Source organism: Chiroxiphia lanceolata, chromosome 27, assembly GCF_009829145.1.
Source record: "Chiroxiphia lanceolata isolate bChiLan1 chromosome 27, bChiLan1.pri, whole genome shotgun sequence".
Classification (NCBI taxonomy): Eukaryota; Metazoa; Chordata; class Aves; order Passeriformes; family Pipridae; genus Chiroxiphia; species Chiroxiphia lanceolata.
Window position 1 is genome coordinate 2,764,959 of NC_045663.1, and position 27,471 is coordinate 2,792,429.

The following is a 27,471-nucleotide window of genomic DNA, read 5'->3' on the forward strand; positions in this document are numbered from 1 at the left end:
CAGTGGCACCATCTACCTTCTTTAAAATAAGTTTATTTTAAGGTCAGTGTTAACATTAAGCACTTTCAGATATTTAGATTTGATTGAAAATGTCCTTCCACTTTTTATCCTGTGTTGTGATGGGAAGAATTTGGGGTGAGGGAGTGAAACTGAGGAAGAGTTTTTGTATTTAAATTGAAAGAACCCACTGCAATGACCTCCTTAGTTGATTGCTTTTGTTATTATTTGGAATTTGGGAAACAAACTTTGTTTTCCTACAGAAGTGTCAGGGTTTTTTTTTTTTTTTTTTTTGGCTTGAATTAGAATTTCTCTGCAAATCAGACACTTTGTGGTGGGATCTGCAAATCCCAAATTATGAAGCCCTACTGGGAAAATTCCTGTGCTACAGAGGGGGTTGTGGATATGAAGGAATTGTGTTTTAATGCTGGAGATGATTAATAGGATGATGTTTCACTTCCATTCGCTCTGGTGTCCATCTCTGTTGTGAAATTCTGGAGTAAAAATCCAACAGGTGAGTTGGTAACAAAGTATTTTTTGGATCAGGAATTAGGAAGGAAGAGTGACAATGTTGCAAAAAACTAACCAAGGGTCTTGCAGCTATTTTGGGAATTCCCAGGGAATGCACAGAGCTGATGCTCTGCAGGCCTTAATGAGCTCAAATTAAAAAAGTGCCCCTGATAGTTCTTCGTCCTGGCAGCCTTCCATGGTCCTGGAATTGCAGACAGCTTGGGAAGAGAGTCTGGGATGTGGGGATGGTCCTGCTGGAGGGGGGGATGCTTGGGATGCTCCTGTGGCACCTCCACAACCCCCTGACAGGAGGGGGGAGCCAGGTGGGGGTCGGGCTCTGCTCCTAGGGAATGAGGGACAGGACAAGGGGAAATGGCCTCAAGCTGTGCCAGGGGAGGTTTAATTGGATATTGGGAACATTTCTTCCTGGGAAGGGTGGTCAGGCACTGGGAGGGGCTGCCCAGGCCGTGGTGGAGTGCCAGTCCCTGGAGGTGTCCAGAAGGGTGTGGATGTGGCACTTGGGGACATGCCCCCATTTAGTGACCGTGGTGGTGTTGGGGCAAAGGTTGGGCTTGATCCTGGGGGTCTTTTCCAACCCTATTCCTTGTCTGTGCTGTCTGTAACACCTTCACAGAACCCCGGAATCGCTGAGGTTGGAAAAGCCTTCCCAGATCATCGAGTTCAAGCTGTGATTGATCCCCACTGAGTGCCACCTCCAGTCCTTCCTTGGACACTCCAGGATGGGGACTCCAAACCTCCCTGGGCAGCCCCTTCCAGTGCCTGAGCACCCTTTCCCTGCCGTGCCCTGCGGGGCTCCCCAGGGGTGAGGGTCCAGCCCAGGGGGGTGAGGCTGTGCTGGAGGCCTTGGGGATGGGGATTGATGATCCTCCTGGTCATTATTGATCCCCCCTGAACACTGGGGTCCATCCTGGATGGGATTGATGATCCCCAGGACTGCTTGGTCCTGCCCACTTATTGATGTCCCCCCAGTCCCCCATTTCCCCCCAGGACTCCCAATGTCCCCATGTCATCGATGATTCCCCTGATCATTGATGATACCCCAGAGGCCATTGATGATCCCCTCGAAGTCCCCCTGGCTCCCCTGGTCATCGATGATCCCCCCAGTCATTGATGATCGCCCCGGTCATTGGTGATCCCCCTCAGCTCCCCCACCCTAATTATCAGTGATTCCCCCCAGTCATTGATGATCCTCCAGACCACTGGTGATCCCCTCGATGCCCTCCTGTTACTGATGATCTCCCTGCTCATGGATGTTCCCCCGGTCCCCCCTGTTATCGATGACCCCTCCCCGTTATCCATGACCCCCCTCGTTATCAATGACCCCTCGGTTATCGATGACCCCCCCGGTTATCGATGCCCCCCGTCCCCGCCGTTCCCCGCCCGGCCGCGGGGGGCGCTGGCGGTTCCCCCCCCCGCCATTGGCGCAGCGCGGCCGCAGCGCCCCCGCCCCGCGCTGTGCGGCTCCTCACGTACCCAGCGCCGCGCGCCCCGCCCGACGGGCAGCCCGCGCGGCCAATCCACGCCCGCCCGTCCCCCGCCACAGCCAATGGCCGCAGGGGGGCGGGCCGCCCCGTGCCAACCGCCGCACGCTATTGGCTGAAGCGCCCCTTGAGCGACGCGAGGCCGCCCCTCCGCCCCGCCCGCGGGTGTGGGCGGGGCCGTCACACTGCGCGAGCCACCAATCGCCGCCCTCCTTCGCCTTGTTGTGCGGCGAGCGGCGTTACTATTGGCTGACAGCGCTGCCCGTCGGCTGCCGCGCGACCAATGGCGGCGCGGGCGGTGCCGCGCGCGGCCAATGGGCGCGCAGGGGGGGCGGGCCGCAGGTGGCGGCCGCGGGCGCTGCGCTCGCCCGGGCGACCCCCCTTCGGCTGCGCCCCCCGCGCCGCGCACGGACCCCCCGGGCAGGTACGGCCGGACCGCGCCCTCCGCCCTCGCACCGCCGCCATCCCCCTCCACGGCCCCCCGCGGGGCCGCCCCCGCCGCGGGCAGCGCGCCGGGCCCGCTCCCGCCGCCCTTCGCCGGGGGTGAGCCCCCCCGAACCGCCCCGCTCGCTGCCGCCCCCTCAGCGCCCCTCAGGCGCTGTCTCCCCCACATCGCGGACCCCTCCCGGTTCCCTCCCGCATCCCCGCACCCCTCCGGCGGCCGCCTCCCCGCAGGCCCGGCACGGGACGGGCCCCGCCGCCGCTTTGTGTGGGAACCCCCGGGAGACCCCCGGGAACCCCCCCCCTTCCCTCAGGGCGCTCGGCCCCGGGTGCCCCCGCTCCCCCCGGACAGGGGCTGTCGGGCGGTGACCCACCGCGATCGCGGGGATCTGTGCGGTAAATGCGAACCAAACGGGTGATCCCGGCGGGGTTCGGCCGGGCCCGGGGCTTGGTGACGGCCGAAAGCTGCCGGGGGTTGGTTCCGCGGTGGGAAAACCGGGGGCAGGAACGTGACAGCGGCTCTTTAATTTCTGTTCTCCTCCTCCGGGGACTGTCAAAAGTCCTGGGGGCGAACCGAGGCTTTTTTTTTTTTTTTTTTTTTCCTCCTTCCGTTTTTCCTCCCTTTAAATTTTTTTGTATTGCTGGTCGGTGTATTTTGTACCATCGGCGTGAGCGGGGCCCCCCGACCCCTCTGAGGGCCCCGGGGCGGGTGGAGCGGGGGGTCCCAGCCCCTGTGACCCGCAGGGCTCGTTTCTCGGGTCACCCTGTGGTGACTTGCCCCGGGTCCCAGGGTTTGCCCTTGTTTTCAGGAACAAATAGAGGCTGGATTAGGCTGTGGTGGGATGTGGTGGAAGGGGAAGCTCTTCAGGAAGCCCTTCCTAAGGGAAGCCGAAGGAGGGGCGGCTGAGGGCACTTGGGTTGTTCAGCTGGAGAAGGGACTGAGGGGAGACTCCTCGGGGGCTGCAGCTCCGAGCTCTGCTCTCTGTGGACAGGCACAGGACCCAGGGAAGGGCTGGAGCTGTGTCAGGGGGTTTGGGATGGATCTCAGGGAAAGGTTCTCCTCCCAGAGGGTGCAGGGGCACTGCCCAGGCTCCCCATGGAATGGTTATTTCCCAAGGCTGCCAGAGCTCCAGGAGCGTTTGGACAACGCTCTGAGGGACAGGGGGGGATTGTTGAGGTGTCTGTGCAGGGCCAGGAGTTGGGTTGATGATCCTTGTGGGTCCCTTCCCACTCAGGATATTCCAGGATTCTATGATTCATCCAAAGGTGATACTTTGGATGTATCCCGATTGTCTTTCCCTGGGTTCTTGGTCTTGGAGCTGCTTAGGATCCAGGTGTGTTGCAGAAGGAGTGGTTTGGATCTCTTTGCATTAAAGAATTAAAGTCACCAATAAGATTTAGTTTTGTGTGTGTTCCTTAAGTTCTGTATTTCAATAAAGCTGCTGGGGGCACACACAGGGGCTGTGCTGCTCCTCTGGCCTGGGATGGGGGAGTTTTGCTCTGTCTCTTGGTCATCTTTCTGCTGGGCCAGTGTAAATCTGTGTTAGATCAAGCCTGACCCTTCCAAAATTAAGTTTCCTATAACCAAAAAGAGTTAATTTTAAGGAGCTCTGTTCATCCAAAACCTAATACCATTTCCCCTCCTTTTCACCCACAACATCACTTCTTTCTGGGGAGCTTTTGCTTTTTTCTCTTCTGTTTCCTTTTTTTAATAAAAATTCCCACAAGCAGAGGACCCTTAAGCCTAAAATTTAAACCTCACAGTTACATTTCAGCAATTACATGGAATAACTGTTGGAGGACTCGGGGGGGGGGGGTAATTGCTTTTTGACAGCAAGTTCCTAATTCTTGGGGCTCCCTGTAATGAGAAAAGGAAGTTGGGGCAGGTCGAGCGACTCCTCCTCCGGTGCCAGAAGGAATCCAAGAGGAATCCAAGGCTCTTCCTTTGCCATTAGTGGTAGGAGTTCCTCCCCTGCAAAGGAGGTGTGGGTGGATGTACGTGATTCCTCGTTCCAGAGCTGATGTTGGTGGATGAGACACTCACTGGAACATCTTCTGACAGGAAAATTCTGTCCAAGCTCAGTCAAAGGATTCTCCTTTTTATTCTTCTCTCTTGGAAAAGAAATGATTCCCTTAATTGGTCCAGTGAGACCAGAACATAAATGGTTCTATATATTTATATATTTTGGGCTCACCAGACCGTAACTTCTTTAATATAAATAAATAAATAAATATATATAGAGAGAGAATAAATTAGTTTTCTCAGTGGGTGAAAGACTGAAGTGCACGGGGCTGACATTCCAACTTTGGCTTTTTGGGTTTTTATGAGTGAGGCCTTCCCCACATGGGAGTTTTCACCAGCTTTTTGATGAGAAGTTGACAGCAAAATACCCTTTCAGGGACAATCCCACCCGTTTCCTCTGGGTAATTCTGCTTATTTGAACGTGGAAAATCCAGGTCTGGGAATTACTTCCCTCTTAACCTGAGCTGGGGAGCAAAGTGCTGGAAGTAGTTTTCACTTCACCTGCTGTCATTTACCAGCTAAAGGTCTAACAGAGGGAGTGTTTCCCAGGTGTTTTAAATCCCCTAAAACCCAGACAGCTCCTGAAGAACTTGGAATTATTTCCATATAAAAGGCCACGAGAAATTTGATGTGAGTTGGGCAAACCAGTTTGGCTGGATGGGCATGTTGGCTGTGTGGGGTTATTTTACATTCATTTATCCAGCTTTATGTGTCCTTATTTTCTCCTGGGCTGTCCAGCTGCAATACAATAAACTGTGTGTTGGCATCAAGTGGCTGGAATTATATTTATATATTTCATTATATTTATATATTTCATATCTGTAATTTCAAAGTTGAAATCTGTGACCAGAAATAATCTGTGTCCTGCAGGCTGAGGCAAGGGGGGAAAAAAAAAAATAAAAGAAAGGAAAAAGCTCTTTGCAGCGAGAAGAAACTTGATTTTTCTTAATTAATTCAGGGGAACATGGAAGGATTTTGGGCTGGGGGTTTTCCCACTCTTTCTGTTCCTGGGTGGAGAAGGATTTGCAGTGTGTGCCTGGTGTCCCCCAGCTGTTAGCAGCAAAGGTGGATGGCAGCTAAATCTGTCCCCACAAGTGAGGGATTTGCTTAATGTCTCTGGAAGGCCCTGGGATCCTCTGGGGCTGCTCGAGGCTCTGGATGAAATCAGGGTTTGGCATCTGGGGAGGGATTAAAAGAGGGTTTGAAATCCTCAGGTCCTGCAAAATGTTGGCAGAAATCTTGTTTTTTGGTTTTTTTTTTTTTTTTTCCATGTGGGTTTGGTGGTATTAATGTCCTCCCACTGTGGGATGAGAAAGGTGTTTGTCCATTTTTGGTGTTTTCCGCTAAACTTAATAAGATTTTCTCTTTTTAACCCCTGGTTTGGACCAAATATGTTCTGGCTCGTCACAGTTTGGGGGCATGGAGTCATTTGCTCCCATGGCTTAATTAAGGTGCTCACTTTCATTTGTATTTTCATGGAGTAAATGGTTCTCTTTTATAAACTGGGCAGTTCCTCAATAATATTTCTGCTGGATTTAATGGGAGAACACATTTGTTTTTTGCTGTGTGATATAAAATCCTTCCCCAGTCTGTGTGTGCCTCAGTCATGGCAGAAGTGACCCCAAACTTAATTATTTTTATATTTCTTTGCCATATCAATAGGTTTGGGAACAAGCCACAATTCCCAGATTCTTAGAAAACACAGGATGGTCCTTTTGTTCCCTAAACTTGTTAGAAATCCTGGATTTCATAGAAACAACCCTGTAATTCACAGAAAACCTGTGGCCTAAGAAGGGAATGGTGGAAGTTGGTGGCAGGTTAAGATGATTCCTGAGGTTTTCTCATCCTCCTTTACAGGTTTTGATGCCCATCCAGGGGAGTGGGGGGTTTTTTGGTTGTAAATAAGAAGTTTCTGTGAATTTTCCCATATTTATTCTCAGCTCTGTGTTGGCAGAACAGGCAGCACTAGGCCCTCTCAAGGTTTGGGAGCTGCAGCTTCCAGAGGGACCTGGATAAAACTGAGCTGGAAGTGGGGGGGGATTAAATGGTCTCATTTGACCTTGAAGGCTTTGCTTTAATTTAGATTTGAAATGGTCCCTCCTTCCAGCTGCAGTTTTGGGTTAAAAGGTGTGAAATGGGTGTGAGCTGGGGGGGTTCCCCCTCATCTCTCAGTGCAGAGGAGGAGCTGAAGTTATTCCAGGTTCACCTGAGGACAGCTATTCCAGCTGGAGGGAATTCTGGGGCTCCTTATCCCGTTCCTTGGTGCTTTTCTTCCCCCCTCCTGGCTCTTCCTCTTGCTCAGGAGATGATTTTCCAGCTCCTGAGCCTGGAATGTGGGTCAGTGTGTCACAGCACCCAAAGCCCCTGGTGCAAAAATACACCCGAGCTGTTGATTTGGTGTTGGCAAAATGCTCCAAAAAAAACCCAGAGAACAATCCAATTTCTTGGAATTCTGTGTTACAAAAACCTGAAGGGACCTAAAGAGGTCGAGCAAGTTGCTGAGAACAGCCCTTCAGGCTTGTAGTTCTGGGAGGTTTGTTGAAGGAAAACTGGGAATTGGTCCTTATTAAGGCATTAATCTGCTACAGGAATTAACTTTCTGGACAAAGCAGGGCAGTAATTGAGGTTTCTGATTGCTTTGCAAGGTTTCTGATCTTCTTTCTCATAAGAATAATGGACTCTGGTTACTTTATTTTAAGGTTTCTGTGTGAAGGTTTGCAGTGCTGCTGCTTTGGATCGAGGTGTCTGGGGTTAAAACTTGGGAGTCTTGTTCACATTCAACAGGAATATGTAAAAAAGAGGTAATTTTTTAACCTCATTTGCTCCAGCTCTGGGTTTCTCCTTTCGCTGTGGTCTCACATTTGGGAATGCTGAGCTCATATTCCTGATATTCCAAGTGAACTCAAAAGAATTTCATGTACCAGGGCACAGCAGAGCTGCTGGGAAGGCTCAGTCCACATTAAATGCCTTTTTCTTTAAACTAAGTTTTTAATTTATTTTTGAAATACTCTTAAAACCTTGCAGTAAATCCAGCAAAGACAATAAAATACAGAACCTGTGTCGTGCAGCAAACTGGAGTTTGCAGATCCCTGGTTATGGGTTGGGCCTCAGTGGTGGTTTGTGAACTGATTTCTGTGGTTTTAGTCTGAGTTTATCTCCCCTGCTCAGTAAAACGTGAGTTTTTTGAGGTTCTGCTGTGGATTTAGTCAGAAATAACCATTCCATGTTAACTGCCTCCCCTCAGGCAATAATAAACTGGTTTAATGCCTCACAGATTTATTGCACTCAAATCTAACACTTTTTTTTATTTTTTTTTTTTGCTTTTAAATACTGTTTGTGGCTAAATAATTTTGCTGCAGTTAAAAGAAACGTGTGGGGGGGGGACTGTGCACTTGTACAGCAAAGAGGGGGTTGTGAGGGAAAAGTTTATTTTCCTTTAATGAGCTGCATGTGCTGCTTGGTTTCAAGCACAGGAGGATCTGGAATTCTGGAGGAGCCTCGTGGAGTGTAAAATTTATTGGAAAATAACTCCAATTTGTCAAACCCCAAGCACTGTAGATGTTTATCTGGGTGCCTGGATGGGGAATGTTGTGTCTGTTCCTCTTTCCCAAATATTTCCTCTGTGATGTTTACTTGGCCTTTATGAAGGATATACAAAGCTGGAAGCAATTTGGAGGTTAAAAATAATAAATTGGACAGAAATATATTTTTTTTGGGGAGGGGGGGAAAAGGTGTTACTTTAAAATCTTACTGTGGCTGTACAGTTGCTTAAAACACTTTTTTTGGGGTCTAAATGCTGGAATCTGATTCTTGGGAATAAAGGGGGAAGAAAGGAAAGTTGTCTCAGCTATCCTTACACCACATAACCCTTCTCTGAAACTGTGATAATATAGAATGACCTATTTTATTTATGGACTTGAGGTCTTGCAGGAGTTTTTCTTTGGTTCTGCTGAGCAGCTTCTGATCCATGGGAGTCGATGGGAGTTGGGGTGTGATTCCTTGGCTTAGTGAGAAAGGAGGTTGATGGAAACAGAGGAATCTGCCCTCTGTGTTCCAGCCTAATTCAGCAAAAAATGCCACTTCAAATAAACACACGAGGTTTCCATTAATATTTGTAAAGTTAAAGAATTTTTTTTTTTAATGAACAAGAGTTTTTGCTGCAGGGGAAATGCCTCAAGCACTGAGTGAGTCAGAAGCCAATTCAGCCACACTTAAAATCTGTGCTTTGGTGGTTTAATTTTGTACCTTTACAGTATTTTCTATTAGGAAATTTCTAGGGAGGGCAAGGGAGGTTTTAAGATTCCTGCTTTTATGATTTCAAAACCTTGTTTGAGATATGACATTTCTCAGTCTTTCTACACTGTTAAAACTATAAATTCTTTTCCTACCAGTGGCTTTCTGCACTGAGGAGTGGAATGCCCTCAGAATTTCTTCCCCAAAGAATGAACTGCTCTGCTTTCAGCACTGAAATGAATAATTTGCTGTATATTAATGATTTTTGTGCTTCTTGCTGAAAACGACATCTTCTTTATATCTTCAATTATCAAAGCTGTTTAGATGTGCCTCATTTAGATCTTCTCATTATCTCTCCTCCTCTTTTTTTTTTCCCTCTTCAATATCTGGGCCTTATTACACTTTCTGCCTTGGTTTGGTGCTGTCCTTCAGTGGTTTCCTGGATAATTCACTGTCCTCTTGTAGCATAATGAGCTGTGGAACTCAATTTTCTTACATTTAGGAGCAGTTTCAGTGGTGTTACCCACCCAGGGCTGTTTGTTGTCTGCATTGATTAGATTAAGAGTTTGTGGGTTCAGTGTTCTGTGAGGAAAGGGCAATTCCACTGAGAGCACCAGGAACCCTCAGTCCAGTTTGGCAAACTCCAATTAACTCAGGGAGTGACAAACTCTCCTATTTGGGGACGAGAGATGCAGCAGGAGAATCTGTTGGAAGTGCCTCCTAATAAACTTTAACCCTCCCAGACTTTTCCTCCAGCTGTGGCAGATGTTTGACATCTGGAGGCTGTGGTTTGAGCCGGTGGCTTTGCCCCATTGTCCCAAAAGTCCTACCCCCCTGGAAGCCCAGCCTTGTTCCAAAGCCCAGCCCTGGAACCAGAGTCACTCCTGGATCATTTTGTGAGCCCACAGATCATCCCCTTTGGCACAGGAGAGGAACAAATGGCCACGGGCAGGAGCTCGGGCACTGCCCAGCTGGGTCCTGCTGGGAGATTTCCTCCTGCTTCAAACCCTGGCCAGAGCTTTGTTTATTCTGTGAAATCTTGGTGGCCGGGGTTCTGTTTCCTTCAGCAGGGTGGGAGACCCGTGCCAGCCCCTGTGGCCACCTCCAGTGCCACCCTCTGTGCCCACCTCCAGTGCCACCCTCTGTGCCCGCCCCCTTTGCAGGCTCACGTCTGTGTGTCCTGCTCTGAGCTGGCAGCAGCTGCAGGGGGCACTTGGGAGGATATTTCCATGTGTCTTTTTAGCCTTTTCCAACGCAACCCGAGGGAAATCTCGTGGAATCTTCTTGGAATGTTGACAGAAACTCCCCGTGAGCCGTCAGCGTGCGCTCCCAGCCCGGAAAGCCAATGGAATCCTGGGCTGCATCCCGAGGAGAGTGGCCAGCAGATCAAAGGAGGGGATTCTCCCCCTCTCCTCTGCTCTCATGAGACCCCACCTGGATCACTGCATCCAGTGGGGAAACTGAGGTTTGGTGTGTGGAAGAACTTCTTCCCTGGGAGGGTGGGGAGGCCCTGGCACAGGTTGCCCAGAGAAGCTGTGGCTGCCCCTGGATCCCTGGAAGTGTCCAAGGGCAGGTTGGAGCACCCTGGGCTAGTGGGAGGTGTCCCTGCCCATGGCAGGGGGTGGCACTGGATGATCTGAGGTCTGTTCCAACCCAAATCTGGGATTCTCTGACAATCTCTGTCCATCCTCTTCTCACCAAGTTATTTTTGCCACCTGCAGCTTCCACGCCAGGGTTTTGGTTACCAGATTTTGAGCCCCTGCTTTCTCCTTTTTTCCTAGGGGTGTACATTCCAGAGGGTATTTTCCTTCATCATTTTATGTTTTGGCTTCAAGGCCTTTAGGAAAAAGCTGAGAGGAGTTTTTCTGGGGCTGGTGATGGCAAAGTGCAGCTTTGGAGAGGCTGGAGGTGGTTCAGTGGTGGGTGTTCATCACCTGGGCAGGACTTTACCTTTAGACCTGCTGCCTTCCTCAAAGGGCTCTGCAGGTACCTGTGTTCTGGTCTATCATGAAACTGTATTGACTGTGTTTAGCAAGATTAAAAATGGTTTTCTGGTGTTCCTGAGTAAACAAAGTGACTCCAGAGTGATCAATCCTGCTGTGTTTCACTGTTCCAGTCGGGATCGATGGCTGAGCGTTGCCCTGGGGGTGGGCACAGGATTTGGCTCCAGTGCTGGTGCCTGAAGGCAGGTTTGTTCCCACCAATAGTCACAACTTCAATCAAAGTCACCCCTGACTCAAAAGGGTTGGCATTATCTGCTCCTCCCAGATCAATAGTGGGGGAGCAGTGGGGAACTACTTGAAAGTCCCAAACCTTTTCGTGGAGGAAGGATTCCCGGTCCTGGAAGTCCTTTAGCAAGCACAGGTCATTGATCTTGGCTGGGTGTCTTGGGTTTTTTCTCTGCCATACAAAGGTTTCAGGCAACAGGTACAGGATTTCAGTCACAGTAGTGTCTCAGTTCAGTTTTGGAGGGAAGAGTCTCCTGTAAAAGTCATTGCAATTAAAATCTCAGCTCTTTGTGTGCACCGAGATCGTCCCTCTGGAGACGAGTTTAGTGTTTCCTCACAATGGTTGGAAATTAGAAGGTTTTCATAATATTTCAGGTTGTTACTCTCTCACAAAGACCCAGATTGAGCCCAGCTGAGACAAATACTTTCACCCTTCTTTTCAAGAACTAATGGGGGCTCAGACTCTGCTGAATCCTCCTTTTCAGCATTGACAGTGCCGAGAGAAGAGCTGGTTCCCATCCTCACCCTCAGCACAGCAGAGCTGGCACTGAAAGACGCTTTCAGTGTGCTCAGAACAGGCAGATTCTGCTGTGAAACATCCCTCAGTGATGCTGAGGGAGGGAAGCTCGTTAGGGCACTGCTTAATTGAGGTCTTCTCCTCAGAATTCCGTAAGGAAGCAGCAGCTTGGCTGGGCTATGACAACCCCTGGGCCTGTCCTGCTGCCTCAAGGCCTGGGGGACACCAGGAGCTGGGAAGGAGGTGACAGGAAATATTGCCACTGTTCATCCAAAATCCATCAGTGTGAAGTAGCTGGGAAAGAAATTCCCTTCTCCCAAAGCTTTCCCTGGGTGTTCCCAGCTCCTTGGAGCTGGAGGGGGGCAGTCGGACAAAGGCAGCGGGTTTGGATATGTCTCCCTGAAATACTTGAACTGATTCTCCCTTCCCATGAGCTCCTTGGCCATTTTGTATTAATACCTTAATTAGTTTAATTAGATGAACGTACATTATCTAGGGTAGGTGTTAAAATGTCCTTTAGGTGGGATTAAACATGGAAAAATCTCGTGTTTTGCTGCCTCTGCGCTGCAGAATTCCAGAGTTCTGGGTGATGTCACTTGTATGGAGGCAAAAGACCCTTTAATTAATTGATTAAGTTTTGCCTGAAGTAGTTTTACCTTTTAATTAATTGAATAAGCTTTGCATGAAGTAGTTTTTGATGCAATGTGCATTTTGACTCTTTGCTCCCAGTTTATTGACTAAAAATCGGAATTGCCGGAGACAACCTTGAAGAAAAAGGTGGGATAAAACCTGGAGACAATCTTGAGGAAAAGACAGGATAAAACCTGGCTTTGGTTATTTTTTTTCCCCCTCCCTGGGTGTGAGCAAAGCTGCAAATACTGGGAAGGCCTCTCTGGAGCAGATGGTGCTGGCACAGATCCCCCTCAGGACGGAATTCAAGTTCCTTTCCTGAGGCAGCTCCTCCCGGCGTGTCCTGCTGCCGCCGAGCCTGCCTGAACTTTGGGGGCATTTCTAGGCCCAGCTTAAAAATAGCAGAACTATTCCCAGGGAGATTGTGTTGGGATAGAAGTTTGGGGATGGTTTCACACTTCTCCACCTGATTTTCCTGGTGAACGATGTTTTTCCGGGGTGATCCAGAGGAAACCTCTGGCACACGTGGCTGCCCAGCTCCTGTGCTTCATCTCAGGGCTGGGAGATGCTCTTTTCCTTTTTGTATTCCTGCAAAACATTTGTGGAGCAAACCATTCTCGTGGCTTTGGATCAATGTGCTGCTTCCCTTCAAATCCTGACCCTGAAGGAGCAGTTTTTGTTCTGGGTGACAAGGCCGGGGATCTCCTCGGGCAGGGTGGAGGGGTTGCTTAAAGGGCCTTTTTGTTTAAAAACTGCAACAATTTCCTTTGGAAACGCAGCTCTTGTGGTAAAAGTGGTACCTCTTCTCCCTCCATTTGTTTTGCTCTGGGATATTGTGCAATACTGGGATTTACAGTTGGATTTTATCCTGGAGTGGGGCCTTGGGAGGCTGCGATTTTTACGCATAAAATTCCTTTGAAGGCTCCCTGGGGAAGAGCTGAAGACTTGCAGCTCATTGTTTTGAAGCAAATTTCCATAGAAGTTCCTCTGAAGAATCCTGAAAGTTTGGAGTTTCTAAAATTTCAAGGCAAAACTCTTCCTTTACCTCTGAAATGAAAAATGGTTTACCCAGTTAAAAATGGTGAAGGCAACCTTGGTGCCCTGGGTATGGAATTTGGCCAAATTAGTGATTTTAATTCCAGGAGGTGAGAGCACTTGCTGTCTCTGAAGTGAGTTCATTGCCACACTCAGCCATTAAAACACAGATTTAGCAGCGTTTTTTGACTGATAATTTTAATTTTTATTTTATTCTCCCTGTTTTATTTTGTTTTCCCTGACACAGTGAGTATTTCTGGTAGCATCTGGAATGTTGCTTGGCTAGTTTGAAATCAATTTAAATCCAAACACATCTTTTCCTTGGATTTAAAAGCTGCTTTTGACAGTGTTGCTGCACTTTTTATTCCTTCACAGCCCAGCACTGCCACCTCCTGAGGGTTTGGGATATTGGCTGTGCTGCTTCTCTGACATGGAGAATATTTTCAGAGTTATGTTTGCAACTGAAATGCCACAAAAACATTTTTTTTCTTCTCTAACAAACTTCCAGCATAATCTTAAAAAAAAAATTCCCATTTTAAAAATTGTGATTTCATCCTGAATCATTTGAGATTTTTTTTTTTCACCCTTGAAATTGTGAAGTAAATTGAGCAATTTGGCTTTTCACATTGCAAGATGTTTTGAAATTGTGCATCAGTATTTCTTTAAAGAATTATCTGATGCTTTGTTTTACCTATATACATTGCAAATACAAAGGATGTTGAAGCTACCTTTAAAAAAACCCCCTAATTTTTGAATTTTTGATGTTGTCTAGCACATGAAAAAAAACCCAAACATGGGGGAAAGCTGTTGGGTTTGAACCTAAACTTGAACAGGATGGAACATTTTGATGGAAAACTTCTACACATTGAATAGATGCTGAAGGTACTGAGAAGGTCTGTGACCAGCATCCTGATGAGACACAACTTTGTGCCATGAATGGGGGCAGATGTTAAGCCCATGGTCTATATTTAGCCCATATCCAATCTCTGGGATGATCCTGGTATCAGGAGTTCCTGACTAAGTGGATTTTTTGGTCAGAACCTCCTCATATCCCCACGTTTAAGGGTAGCACTTACAAATATCCTCTTGGGGGAAAAAACATAAAATCTCCCCATCTTTTCTGTGAAATTCGTTAAACCCAACATTTTTTAACCAATATTTTGCTTCCTGCCCCTCTTCTTTCCCTCTCCCTTTGTGTTTTCCCCTCCTCAGCTGCCACACTGGAAATATGGGGTCGGAAAACCCGAGTCCGCAGAACCCTGGCTGTAAGATCATGACCTTCCGGCCCAGCCTGGAGGAATTCCGGGATTTTGGGAAGTACATCGCCTACATGGAATCCCAAGGAGCTCACCGGGCAGGGCTGGCCAAGGTGAGTTGTCCCAGCTCAGGGATTTGGGAGCTGCCTGAAGGTGCCTTCCCGAAGCTCTTGGTTGATGGAGGGGGGGGTGGGAAGTTCTCTTGCTCAGCAGTTTGATTTCTTGTCGTGTTTTGGGAATTTGGGAATTTGTTCGTGGAATCTCTGCTTCAGTTACGGAGAGAGGAGAGGCAGAGGAGTTACAGCAGAGTCATGGAACACTCTGAGACCCCCAAGGATCATCAGCCCAACTCTTGGCCCTGCCCAGACACCCCAACATTCCCCCCCTGTCCCTCAGAGCGTTGTCCAAGAGTTCTGGACATGTTCCCCAGGGTTTGCTTTTGTTCTTCTCCACCCCCTGCCCCTCTTTATTGAAGGAGTTGGGGCTTCATTTGTCACCTACAAAGACAGAAACATCCACAGCAACAATGCAGCAGGATTTCTGTAGAATCCTGGAATATCCTGAGTGGGAAGGGACTCACAGGGATCATCAGGACACCCCAACAATCCCTCAGAGGATCATCCAAACCCTCCTGGAGCTCTGGCAGCCTTGGGGCCGTACCCACTGCCCTGGGGAGCCTGGGCAGTGCCCAACCACCCTGTGGGGGAAGAACCTTTCCCTGAGATCCATCCCAACCCCCCTGGCACAGCTCCAGCCATTCCCTTCAGTCCTATAAAGATGAGTCAACTTGCAGGATGTCCTTCCCTGATCCCTAAATGGAAAGCAAGGATATTCCTGTCCCTTTCAGACATGGGCTGAGGGTGTTTCTGTGGCCTGATTCTTTGGCTGAGGACACACATTGTGGTGGCCATGGTCCTCAAGGGCTGGAGGTGTGAGGTTTTCAGCTCCCCCTGAGTGTGGGATAAAGAAGGATCTCAGGTTTGGGTATCTCTGTAGTGTCAGGACAAGGGGAGTGGCTTCCCACTGCCAGAGGGCAGGGTTAGCTGGGATACTGGGGAGCAATTCTTGTATATGAGGGTGCTGAGGCCCTGGAATAAGTTCCTTCCCACCCTTATCTTTACATTTAAAGTCAAGAAACACTGTGAGAACTTTTCACGTGAAGCTTCTAAATTCCAGTACAACTGCTTGGAAAACCCCAGGACTAAGTGATTAGAGGGAGTATTTCTGTGGCCCTGTCACCACAGGGCTGTTGGGATCATTTGTCCTGACAAGGAGCTGTTAGGTGTGGTATTTAGCAGGGCTTAATAAAGCACAGAGGAGAAATAAAGCTGTTAGGCATGAAATAATTCTTATTTCTTCTAAAACATAGGTCACTTACCGGGTTTATTATGGTTCTAAAGAGAGCTGGCTGTTGATGAAGAGCTCCCAGGAAATGTTTCCTTGTCCACTCAAGTGTACAAGCAATTACCTGCCAGGAGTCTACGAGGGAGATTATTGTAATAAGGGTTGTTGGTGAATTCCAGATGTTGTAAAGGAATCACTTGGCTTTTAGGATTAACCTGAGCTTTTCCTTCGTGTCTCTCTTGTAACTGCAGCTCAGAGCCTTCTAAGGGAAGCTGAGCTCATCCCACCCTGGAGGAACCATTGCCTGCAACTTGGCCTCCAGTTTTTGCAACTTTTTTTTTTGGTCACTCCTTAATCCAAATTAGATTGCAAATATTGTGTTTTTTCATCCTGCTGATGGTTCTCTGCTTTTGAGCCTGGGATTGGTGGCAGCTCTTTGGTTTAAAATTACAGCTTTTTCTTCCACATTCAGCCCTACTTTGCAGCAGTTTTTTTTGTGCAGCCTCCAAGAACTGAGGGAACAGTTCTGGGCATGTTCCCCCTGGTTTTCTTTTGTTCTTCTCCACCTCTTACCCCTCTTAAATTAAGGAGTTGGGGCTTGATTTGTCACATACAAATACAGAAATGTCCACAGCAACAATGCAACGGGATTTTTGTAGAATCCTGGAATATCCTGAGTGGGAAAGGACCCACAAGGATCATCAGGACACCCCAACAATCCCACCCTGTCCCTCAGAGTGTTGTCCAAACCCTCCTGGAGCTCTGGCAGCCTTGGGGCTGTGCCCACTGCCCTGGGGAACCTGGGCAGTGCCCAACCACCCTGTGGGGGAAGAACCTTTCCCTGAGATCCATCCCACCCCCCTGACACAGCTCCAGCCATTCCCTCAGGTCCTTTGAGCCTTTCTAGTTAAAAAACCCAAAGAAATGAAACAAAAAACCTCCTCACAGCCTCAAGAAACCCCGAATGTCAGTGATCTTCTGCTGGAATGGTTGTTCAGGCCACTATAAAAGGTTATGGACTTGCAGAGATGCCACATGGTGATAAAGCTGCTGCTCAGGAGTCTGTGCAGCTTTGTGGGATGGCAGGGGAGAGAGGGAAGGTGTGTGCAGTCCCTCTGGCACGCAGCACATTTCCTTGGAATGACTCTGTGTCTTCCATCAGCACTGGCCATCCTGTGTGGGCCTGGACTCAGCGCTGGTGAGGCCACCCCTGGAGTGCTGTGTCCAGCTCTGGGCCCTCAGCTCAGGAAGGACATTGAGGGGCTGGAGCAGGTCCAGAGAAGAGCAACGAGGCTGGGGAAGGGACTGGAGCACAAGTGCTGTGAGGAGAGGCTGAGGGAGCTGGGGCTGTTCAGCCTGGAGAAGAGGAGGCTCAGGGGAGACCTCCTCACTCTCTGCAACTCCCTGACAGGAGGGGGGAGCCAGGGGGGGTTGGTCTCTTTTCCCAGGCAACCATCAGCAAGACAAGAGGGCTCGGTCTGAAGCTGTGCCAGGGGAGGTTTAGGTTGGATATCAGGAAGAATTTCTTTGCAGAGAGGGTGCTCAGCCCTTGGAATGGGCTGCCCAGGGAAGGGGTGGATTCTCCATCCCTGGAGGTTTTTAAGCTGAGACTGGATGTGGCCTCAGTGCCATGGGCTGGGAACCACAGCAGGGTTGGATCAAGGGTTGGACTGGATGATCTCAGAAGTCCCTTCCAACCCAGCTGATTCCATGATTTTGTGACTGCTCTGGGTGGGCTGTGAGCCCCCCTGCAGCTCTCTCAGCCCAGCAGGTGTCCTGTTATCCAAGACCTGCAGCACTGGGATGAGATCCCTTCCCTTCACCAGTCCTTCCCTCAGCAGTTGCCTTTTGCCCGTCGTGAACATCAGCTGTCACCCTTCCCTTTTCTCCCCCCCGATTCCAGGTGATTCCTCCCAAGGAATGGAAGCCCCGGAGAACCTACGACGACATCGATGACATGGTGATCCCAGCTCCCATCCAGCAGGTGGTCACTGGGCAGTCAGGGTTGTTCACCCAGTACAACATCCAGAAGAAGCCCATGACCGTGGGGGAATATCGGCGCCTGGCCAACAGCGAGAAGTACGGTGCTGTCCAGGGATGTGCTCAAAACTGGGCGTGGGGGAGTTTTAGGGAAAGCTTTTCTTCTGCAAAGGGAAATGCAGCCTTGTGAAATTTGAGGTGCTTTGGAGGAAAATGCTTTTTCTTCAAAGCTTACACCCAGAGGCTCAAAGAAGTTTGTGCGTTGGCGGGTTTTGGTGCGTCTCAGAGCTTTTTTTGGGAGTTGGTGTAGAAGAATTCTTCAAGGATTTGCCTGAGAATCTCCCTGAAAATAGTGGCTTGGGACTGAAAAGGGAGCTCTTGGTGTATTAATGGTTGTTCTGGAAAATGTGTTCCATTGCTGAGGTAGAAATACAAATATCTTGGAGTGTCTGAGCTGATAGTGATGACACGAGTGTCTCCTGAGCTGATATTGGTGACATGAGTGTCTCCTGAGCACACATTGGTGACACGAGTGTCTCCTGAGCTGATGTTGGTGACACGAGTGTCTCCTGAGCTGATGTTGGTGACACGAGTGTCTCCTGAGCTGATGTTGGTGACACGAGTGTCTCCTGAGCTGATATTGGTGACATGAGTGTCTCCTGAGCTCACATTGGTGACATGAGTGTCTCCTGAGCACACACTGGTGACACGAGTGTCTCCTGAGCTGATGTTGGTGACATGAGTGTCACCTGGGCACACATTGGTGACATGAGTCTCTCCTGAGAGCCTGGGGACCCTGCAGAGCACCTCAGTGAGCTGGGATGAGCCAGCTGATGCAAACTGCAGTTGCATCCTGTTTCCAGAGTCACTTTTCCAGAGGTCTGGAGTACCCTGGGTTTTAATCAATACTGACATTGGGCAGTTGTGGCTTTAAGATGAAGGAGGGGAGATTTAGATTAGAGATCAGGAAGGAATTCCTCCCTGGGAGGGTGGGGAGGCCCTGGCACAGGTTGCCCAGAGAAGCTGTGGCTGCCCCATCCCTGGAAGTGTCCAAGGCCAGGTTGGAGCACCCTGGGCTAGTGGGAGATGTCCCTGCCCATGGCAGGGGGTGGAACCAGATGAGCTTTAAGGTCCTTCCAACCTAATCCATTCCATGATAATCAGCTTTGAAGTTTTTCTGATCCCTGAGGGCTTCCCCTGCCTTCAGCTCCCCATGAAACAACTTCATCCCACATTTCCTTGGGATGGGGATCTGGTGCTTCCCATCCCCGAGGGGTTTGGTGGGAAGGTTGGAAAGGCAGTAAATGATACGAACCAAAACTGAAATGCACCTTGAGTAGCTCCTCCTCTGACACCCCTGCTGCTTCCCAGGGGTTTATCTGTGGGAATATTCCTTAGGATTTCTCTCCTCTGTGTCCCTCTCAGGTACTGCACTCCTCGGCATCAGGACTTCGAGGACTTGGAGCGCAAGTACTGGAAGAATCTCACCTTTGTCTCTCCAATTTATGGGGCTGACATCAGTGGCTCCCTGTATGATGCAGTAAGTGAAATGCTCCTCTTTTATTCCTTCTTCCTTCTAGAACTTCTTGATTGCTCTTTTCTCATTAGTTAATAATTTCTTTGATTGAGCCGCCCTTAAAAAAATAATACCTTTGTTATTAGTTTTCCCTCCTTACAAAACTGAGACTAAACTTTCCACCTTCTTCAGAGGTTCAGGATGATGGCGGCATAAAGGAAGCTGTGAAAAGCTTAGTTTTAGTAGAAAAATATGATTTGAACAAGTTCTTATGAAGTGGATGGCCAAAAATTATGTATAGCTTGGGTTTTGTTTCTTTTTTTAAGGGAATAAATAAACCAGAGATTTCTGCTGAAGCTCCTTAGAGAGCCAGAAAAAAAAAAAGCAGCATTTCAAGGAATTGGTGCTTCATCAAAAATAGGTTTTTTTTGATTCTTAACACAAATTATTTGTGTTTGGATTTGAAATTATTTGCATTTGGATTTTTTCTTCGTGAGCAGCTCCATTAGGACACAATGCACCTGCACACTGAATTATTTCACAATTCAAATGGTTTAAGCTTTTCCTTGGTGAAATTTCATCCTCTGCTTAAAGTAATTCTGCCGTGGTCTCTTCTGCTGGAGATGATAAAGGTTCTTCTCTTCTTTCTCTGTTTGGGCAGATAATTTAAATCTCTCCTCTGTAGTTCTCTTTGGAGTGGAAAGTGGCTCTTTTTTGGAGTGTTTTCTGATTGTCTGAGTGTGGAAGTGTTAATGTAAAAGTGTCTTTTTATTATCAGTGGGGTTTAATATGGAATTAATTGGAATAAGCAGAGGTATCTGAGGCCTTCAGAGCCATGGGCATCACAGGTATCCCTAGGATTTGGTGCTTGGATGAGAGTATCTCCTTCAGTTATAATATAGGATTAGAATTACACTATAAAGTAGGTAGACTATATAATATAAAGAATGTAAATTATATAAATTACAATATAAAATGATATTTTTTTTTAATATCCACGTTCTTTCCCTCGTGTGATCAGGGCAGGTGACATAATGAGACACTCCTTCTTTAGGAGAAGTAGCTCCTGCAGTGAACTCCATATACACTGGGTTTCCTTCAAGTTCCTGTGAGCAGAAATTAAACTGAGTTACCAATCACACCTAAAGATCATTTCCTGTTCTCAAACTGCTGCCATTGCTGTAAGAATTGAGGTGGGGGAGTCCCTGAAAGTCGTTCTCCCTCTGCATCATCTCACTTTTCAGCCACTTCCCTCCTTCAGCCCTTTCCTCCCTGCCCCTGGTTTGGGTTTTTTTCTGGCTGGTTTGGAAAGTTTCAAGACTGAGCAGCCTGAGTTTCACTGTCCTGCTGCTCCAGAAGCAGCATCCTGGAGCAGGGAATGCTCCCATCCCCCTCAGTTTCTTCCTCACAAATCCAGTGCACTTGGGAAAAAGGATGTGAAGGAGGCTCTGAGTTTCCTTTTGGAGATTGTATCAGTCTTCAGGTTTGAGATTTGCTCCAGTTAATGGTACAAATTCAAATTCTCAAATTCATGTTGAAGCAGAGAAAAGCAAGTGTCAGATTTAGAACTACCTGCTGCTTTTTTTGTGTTATTGATAAAACCAGGGCTGTCATCCCTGTTCTTTCCCTGAAACACTGAGCTGAGGGGGAAGATTTTGCCTCTTTGGCCACATTAAGGTCACATCATGATGTTCACCAGGTGGAGAAAAACTGCCTGGAGTGTCTTTGGGAGAAATGTGTTTTACCACGAGTTTATCTTGTGTTTATTCACAGAATAGTTAATTAATTAGTGGGGTATTTTATAGTGCAAATGCCTCTTCAGAGAACACTTTAATGAGGGGCTGGTGATCCTTCCTTCCTGTGGTCAGTGCTGAACATGAAATAAAGCTTTCTGGAAGCAGGTGGAATTCAGTGAATGCAGGTGATAACACCCTTATATCCAGCATTTGAAGGCACTGAAAGGAGGCTGTGGGCTGTGATTCTTCCTGAGAAGTCCCAAACATTTCCTCTGAATTCCAGGACGTGGATGAATGGAACATTGGCAACCTGAACACCCTCCTGGACATGGTGGAACACGAGTGTGGCATTATCATAGAGGGTGTGAACACTCCCTACCTCTACTTTGGGATGTGGAAGACAACTTTTGCTTGGCACACAGAGGACATGGATCTCTACAGCATCAACTACTTGCATTTTGGGGAGCCAAAGTCCTGGTAAGTGAGGGCTGTTGCCCTCTGCTTGGAGATCCCTGAAAAACCCCTTTTCTCCAGGTCTCCCAAATTCCATCAGACTTAATAATCTCTCCATTCCCTTTTTTTTTTTCTCTCCTCTCCTCCTCTGCATTTAAAAGCAGTTTGACTTTCTTTCTTTCGTGCTGCCTTCCTGACTTTTAGGGAGACTTGTTGACATCATGATTAAAACCAGATTTCAACACTCAGGGGATTTTTGCAAACTAATGCACAGCAGAGCAAGTGGTGATGGGAGTGTGTGGATGCTTCAGATGCACTGTCATAGTGAAAGTCTGTTGTTCTTGCACTGTGCTGTAGGCAGGAAACATCTGTTGCTTTAAAATTTCCATTATTTAAATCCATAAATATGTTTACAGCTCCAGGGACAAACTAGGGTGAAGGGTTATTTTTCCATAGTCAATCTTTGGCATGATTGCAAGCATCTTTTAACACTGTTGGTGCACAGGCTGCTTGAAAATAACTTTCCACAAATGTAATCAATAGTTAAGGGTGAAATTAAGAACGTAGAGGAGTCTGGAATAAGTTCCCAGGAGCCAATATCCTTCTTTTTCGAGCAGTTTAAAAGTATAACCACAGAGACTTTGCTGAAGATCTTGGTGTGACTAATAAATATTGACATTTGCCTGCAAATTAGAGCTTAAATGTCACAGTGGAGCTGCTGTCATTGTGCCCTGGCAGTGGCAGGTGAGATCCCATCCCTCAGCCCGATGAGTCCCTGGTGACACCGAGTATCTCCGGGAATGTTGGTGCCTGTGGGCTCATAAAAGCCCTCGAGAACCAGGAGGCTTTAATGAATGGCTCTAATGCTCTTTTCCAGCCCTGGAAAAGGGGTGGAAGGAGGGGCTGAATCTGTTGTAGCATTAATGTGAATTTTAAAACTCTTTCCCGACATTCCCGATCCTTCAGGTGGATTTTTGCAGGGTCTCTTGTGGTGCCTCTGTTAAACAAGCCTGAGTTGAAGAAAAGGATTTCTGGATTGTAAATGGGGTGTGAAATGCTCTCAGGAAAAGGTTCTTCCCCCAGAGGGGACACCAGAGTTTCAGCACCAAACCTACCCGAGCTCCAGGAGCATTCGGTCAACTCTTTCAGGGACGGGGGGAATTGTTGGGTGTCTGTGCAAGGCCAGGAGTTGGGCTGTTGATCCTTGGAGGACTCTCCCAGCTCAGCATATTCCAGGATTCTCTGGGTTTAGATCCTGTCAGTTTTTCCTCCGGAATCATCCCGTTCCAGCCCCTTTTCCCGGTTCCCATCTCCACCAGGTGGTGCCGCAGCACACGGGAAGCTCCTCATCCCCTCCCACCACAGCCCCCGGTGTCACCTCCAGCCCGGTGCTCCCTCCTCTGGTGTCCCCACCCAACCCTGCGTGTTCCAGGAGCTGTGGGAGCAGCTGAGCCGAGCTCTGGGTTGGGTTGTTCCCTCCTGTTCCCTCTCTCTGCTCCTTCCATCCCTGGGTGTTAACGGGCTCTGACTCACCCTTGGAATGTGCTGCCTGGAATGGAGGGTTAACACTTTCCAAAAGTAGAAATAAGAGCAAATTCACCCTTAAAAGAGAAGCTGGAAAAGCAGCAGGAAATCACTGGCTGTTCCACAAACCCACAGTGTGAGTAAAACTTACAAGAACAGCTGCTAAATGGAGTATACACGAAGTATTTGTAGCCTCATTTAAACTGCTTTTCTTCTTGCACTTCATGCTGTTTGATTTTTTTTGGTGGTTTTTGTTGTTTTCCTTTTTTTTTCTCTTGGGTTTGATGGCAGTTTTTTTGGTGTTTAGTGGTTTTTTTGTGGTTTTTTTCAGTATTGTAGCTCTGATATGTGAATATCATAAGGATATGATATCATACCATAAGGATGAGAAACCCTTTGCATGAAGCTGTTGCCTCATCTTTACTAAACAGTGTTTTTTCATAGAATCTCAGAATGGTTTGGGTTGGAAAGGCCCTTAAGGATCATCAGGTTCCAACCTCCTGCCATGTCTATATATTTCTGTGGGAAATAGGGATTGTACAGAGAAACAAAACAAACCTCCCAAGAGTAAAACTCAAAGCACCTTTGTGTGGCACGTTTGGGTGAAGAGGTTAAAAATCAGAAAGAATTGGAAGTTATAGATGCAAAATTGCATCTGGGAAATACCAGATTTCAGAAGTTCTTGGGGGCTCTTATTTTTATCTGATCTACTGAGAATTTTGGGGAGAAGCTGGGGAACAGCTAAAATCCCCCTGAGAGGAGTTGAGGAGTTCAGTCACTGCTGCTTATAGTGGGAGTGGAGAAGAGAAATCATAAAATCTGCTCAAAATTTTTACCAAGGAGCTCAGGTGTCGCTGCTTAAAAACCCAAGCAGGAACTTGCTCTGCACCTGCTTTGTTTGGTGGTTTTTAAACGCACTTCCCCCCCCTATTTAAAAAGGAGAGGAGGATTTTTATGCAGTGATTCTGTGTTTGTGCAGTTCTCTGGCAGTGACTGGTTCTCTGAAAAGAAAGGAGAAAAGGAGGATTTTGAGGACAGACCATGTTCTGAGCAAAGTGTTTTCCTGTTCAATGGAGTTTTTCTTATATAAATGCCAGTGTGTGACACAGAACTAGATGGGCTGTGACAAGATGCCACTGCTGGTTTGGCAGGGCCTCCCTGCTGTTCCCTTAAGCATAAGGCAAGAGTTTGCCACTTGCCCAAGTCATTCCTTCCTTGTTCTTCACTGTGACAGCTCCTGTTAATGAGTTCTCAAGCTCTTCCCTGAGCAAGCTTTTAAAAGTAAATCTGAATATCCCTTGGAGCAGATCTGGAACTTTCCAGGTACCTGAGCAGCTCACCGTGTTCTGGAAGTGGTTGCAGCCATCCCAGAGCTCAGCTGGGGGAGCTCTTGGACTGCACTGCTGGAATTCCAGTGGTGCAGCCTGGCTTTACTCGAGGGTGGCTGAAACGTTCTCTCTGTTTTGCTGGCACCACCTCTGTGGAAATTTCCCAGCTTCCTTCATCCTTTTTATAGACTCTGTGACTCTGACAGTGATCATCTTGGAAGCACCTCAGGGAACAGCAGGAGTGTGGAGAGTTAGGAAGTCTACCAGTTTGGGTTCTGAGCTCTAAAATAAGAGGCAGAGTTATTGTTTGGCTGTCAGAGATATTTATATAGTGAAACCAAGGACTCTGTATATTGGTAGTATTCTGCTTCAAAATTGCCCGTTAAAAGCCATAACTCTCCCTTGGTGTCTCCCATAAATTATCTTTATCTCTAATCCAGGCTGTCTCTCACAGCCCAGCTCTGCAGGGGAAGCTCTGTGGGAAGGCTGAGGAGCCACCAGCCCTGTCTCCATCCAAGGGGAAGGGGAGAAAGGAGTTGGGCTCCTTGAGGTTCCCTCCCAGACCTCATTCAAGTGGGTTCTACAAAAAAATCTCTATTATTTCACAGAATCCAAGAATTTTTAGGGTTAGAAGGGACCTCTGGAGATGATTCAGTCCAATCCCACCTACCCAGAGCAGGTGGCACAGGAATGTGTCCAGGTGGGTTTGGGATGTCACCAGAGAGGGAGACTCCACACCCTCCCTTGGCAGCTGTTCCAGGGCTCTGCCACCTCCATGGAAAGAGGTTCTTCCTCATGTTGAGGTGGAACTTCTTGTGCTTTAATTTCTGGCCATTCATTGCTCCTTGTCCTGTCAGTGGGCACCACTGGAAAGAGTTTGGCACAATCCTATGGACACCCCTTGGAGATATTTATACAGATTGATAAGATCCCCTCTCAGTCTTCTCCAGACTAACAAGGCCCAGCTCCCTCAGTCCCCCCTGACAGGAGAGGTGCTGTGCAGGAGCTGAAGGACCTTCTCATGGAGCTCTGCGTGGTATTTGGGACAACTTTGACACCTTAGTGACAAAGGATCTGTCTCCTGGGTCAGGGAGGATTGTTACTGAGTGTTTTGTGCCTTTCATTCCTGTCTTTGCAATGTTCCCTCTTACAAAACAGGTGCTTTGGGGCCTGTTGGGATTGCAGGTAAAATAAATGTCTGTGGCTCAACAACTCAAAGTGGCTTCTTTCTACGACCTAATGAGCATCTGCTGGGTCGTGCAGCTCCTTGATTAATGTGTGTCCCTGTCACTGCAGAGAAGTGCTGCTGCCAACACTCCTGGTGCTGTTCCTTTCCATCAGCAGAGCCAGGACAGGCTGCAGCAGTCAGAGGTGTCTGCACAGGGTTGTGTCCCTGGGATGTAGCTTCAAAAATTATTCAGCAAAAGTGAAGCAGTCGAGCAGCAAAGGGTCACCCAGCGAGGAGGGAGAGGAAAGGGGTGATGGAAAACAAGCTCTTTCCTTGCTTCTCACTAAATAATTTAGATTGCAATGCCTTTAGTTCTTAAATTCTGTTGTGCTGGAGCAAGAAGGGGGAGCACTGGTGTGTCTCCAGCCCTGGTTGTGCTGCAGGGACCTGCCCTGCTCCTCGGGTTGGACTCACCTCCTCCCAGAGACGATGATCCCTCCTGATGTGCTGTTCCCAGGCACATGCTCTGCTCCACATTGTGCTCACACTGCTGTTGTTTTGAACTGGAAAATCGCTCTGACAGGCTGAAAAGATATTGTGGAAGGTGTGGGCACTTCCCATCAGACACCCCAGGAACTGGGAGCTGTTGTGTAACCTCATGTGAAGCCCCTCAGGCAGCTGCCAGAGCGAGCCTTTGACTTGCTTTTTCTCCCTCAAATTACAATAAAATGTCCCTCTCCCATTAGGAACTTAATTACGACCCTTTCATGGTCTTCAACTTCTGAAAAAAACCCTGAAATATGTTTCATTTTGCAGCCCTGTATTAAACCTCTGGTGGTGGGAATTTTTGCTGTATCAATTATACATATTATGTGTAATCACCTCGTGCGTTCCTATGCTGAGAGCTAAAATTGAGCATATTGTCAAGTGGAAACTCATTTTTATAATGACAGAAGCAACAAAACTGAATGCCAGGCCTCATTCTTCATGGTTATTATGGCATTTTATTTGAGAAACTTGTGTGGCTCAGCCCTTGCAATTCCAAAAGCATATTTTTAAACACTGAGATGCTCCACATCGCTTCGTTTCCTCTTGATAAAGATGTACAGTCCCCACCTGGAGGCTTCCCGGGGTGGGGAAGAGCTGGAGGAAACTTTAAATCTCAATATTGTGAATTTGATGTTACACTTTAGAAGTGCAAGGTCTTGTTTTGTCAACAGTGTAACACCTGACTGGGTAATAAAGTTGTTTTTCTTGGCTATTTTGTGACTGATCTTGCTGTACAGCAACAGTATTTAATTTATCTCCAACTACTGGTGGGTTGTTACACTGTTCTTTCTCTCAGAAACTGCAGGTGTTAAACCAGGCTGACGCTGAGGAAGGTAATTGATTTTTATAAAATGTCCCTTTTTCCTTATCATGATGGATGTTTAATCCCCTTTAATTAAAACAGGGAGCCAGCTTTAGCTCTTAAGTTAGATCGTCTCCTCTCCAAAACACTCCCTCTCTGGAAGTGGATCATGCCTAATCTGTTTGACTTTGATATCACAAAGTACACTTTATGCCAGAGCAGCAGTTTATGTGGAATTAAGGACAAATTACCAAAGGAACTTTAAAATAATATGATTAGTTGGAAGCACTGGTCACAGATACAATTACGGTGGAATTCTGGCTTGTAAAAGCCTGCAAACCTGAAGGTGCAGAGAGTTACCCCAGAACTTTGTTGGTTAAAGTATTTTAGAGTTTCTCCTTTCTTCCCTCCAGGTGAGCAGTGTAGGGTAAGTCTGTCTTTAGCAGTGAAGGAGGACAAGGCCATGGGAAGACTTGTCCAAAGACATTATGGCTTCTCCATCCCTGGAAGTGTCCAAGGCCAGGTTGGAGCAACCTGGGATAGAGGAAGGTGTCCCTGCCTGTGGCAGGGGGTGGCACTGGGTGGGCTTTAATGTCCCTTCCAACCCAAACCATTCTGGGATTCCATGACTTCCTTGTCACATCTACAGTTTAATCCATTTGTTGTGTCTGTTACTGGTGCCACCAGCACCAGGGAATC

General features: G+C 47.9%; 1 protein-coding gene across 2 annotated transcripts in view; it reads left to right on the forward strand.

Moving 5' to 3' along the window:
• The first annotated feature begins 2,392 nt into the window (after positions 1–2,392).
• The window catches only part of KDM4B (lysine demethylase 4B), a 96,715-nt gene continuing 71,636 nt past the window's right edge, over positions 2,393–27,471 (forward strand). For both annotated transcript variants that reach the window (XM_032712008.1, XM_032712009.1), the window contains exons 1-5: positions 2,393–2,433; positions 14,329–14,485; positions 17,620–17,795; positions 19,122–19,236; positions 21,232–21,425. In XM_032712008.1, the coding sequence (XP_032567899.1) occupies positions 14,345–14,485; positions 17,620–17,795; positions 19,122–19,236; positions 21,232–21,425 (626 nt within the window). In that variant the 5' untranslated portion in view covers positions 2,393–2,433; positions 14,329–14,344. The remainder of the gene's footprint in view (positions 2,434–14,328; positions 14,486–17,619; positions 17,796–19,121; positions 19,237–21,231; positions 21,426–27,471) is intronic.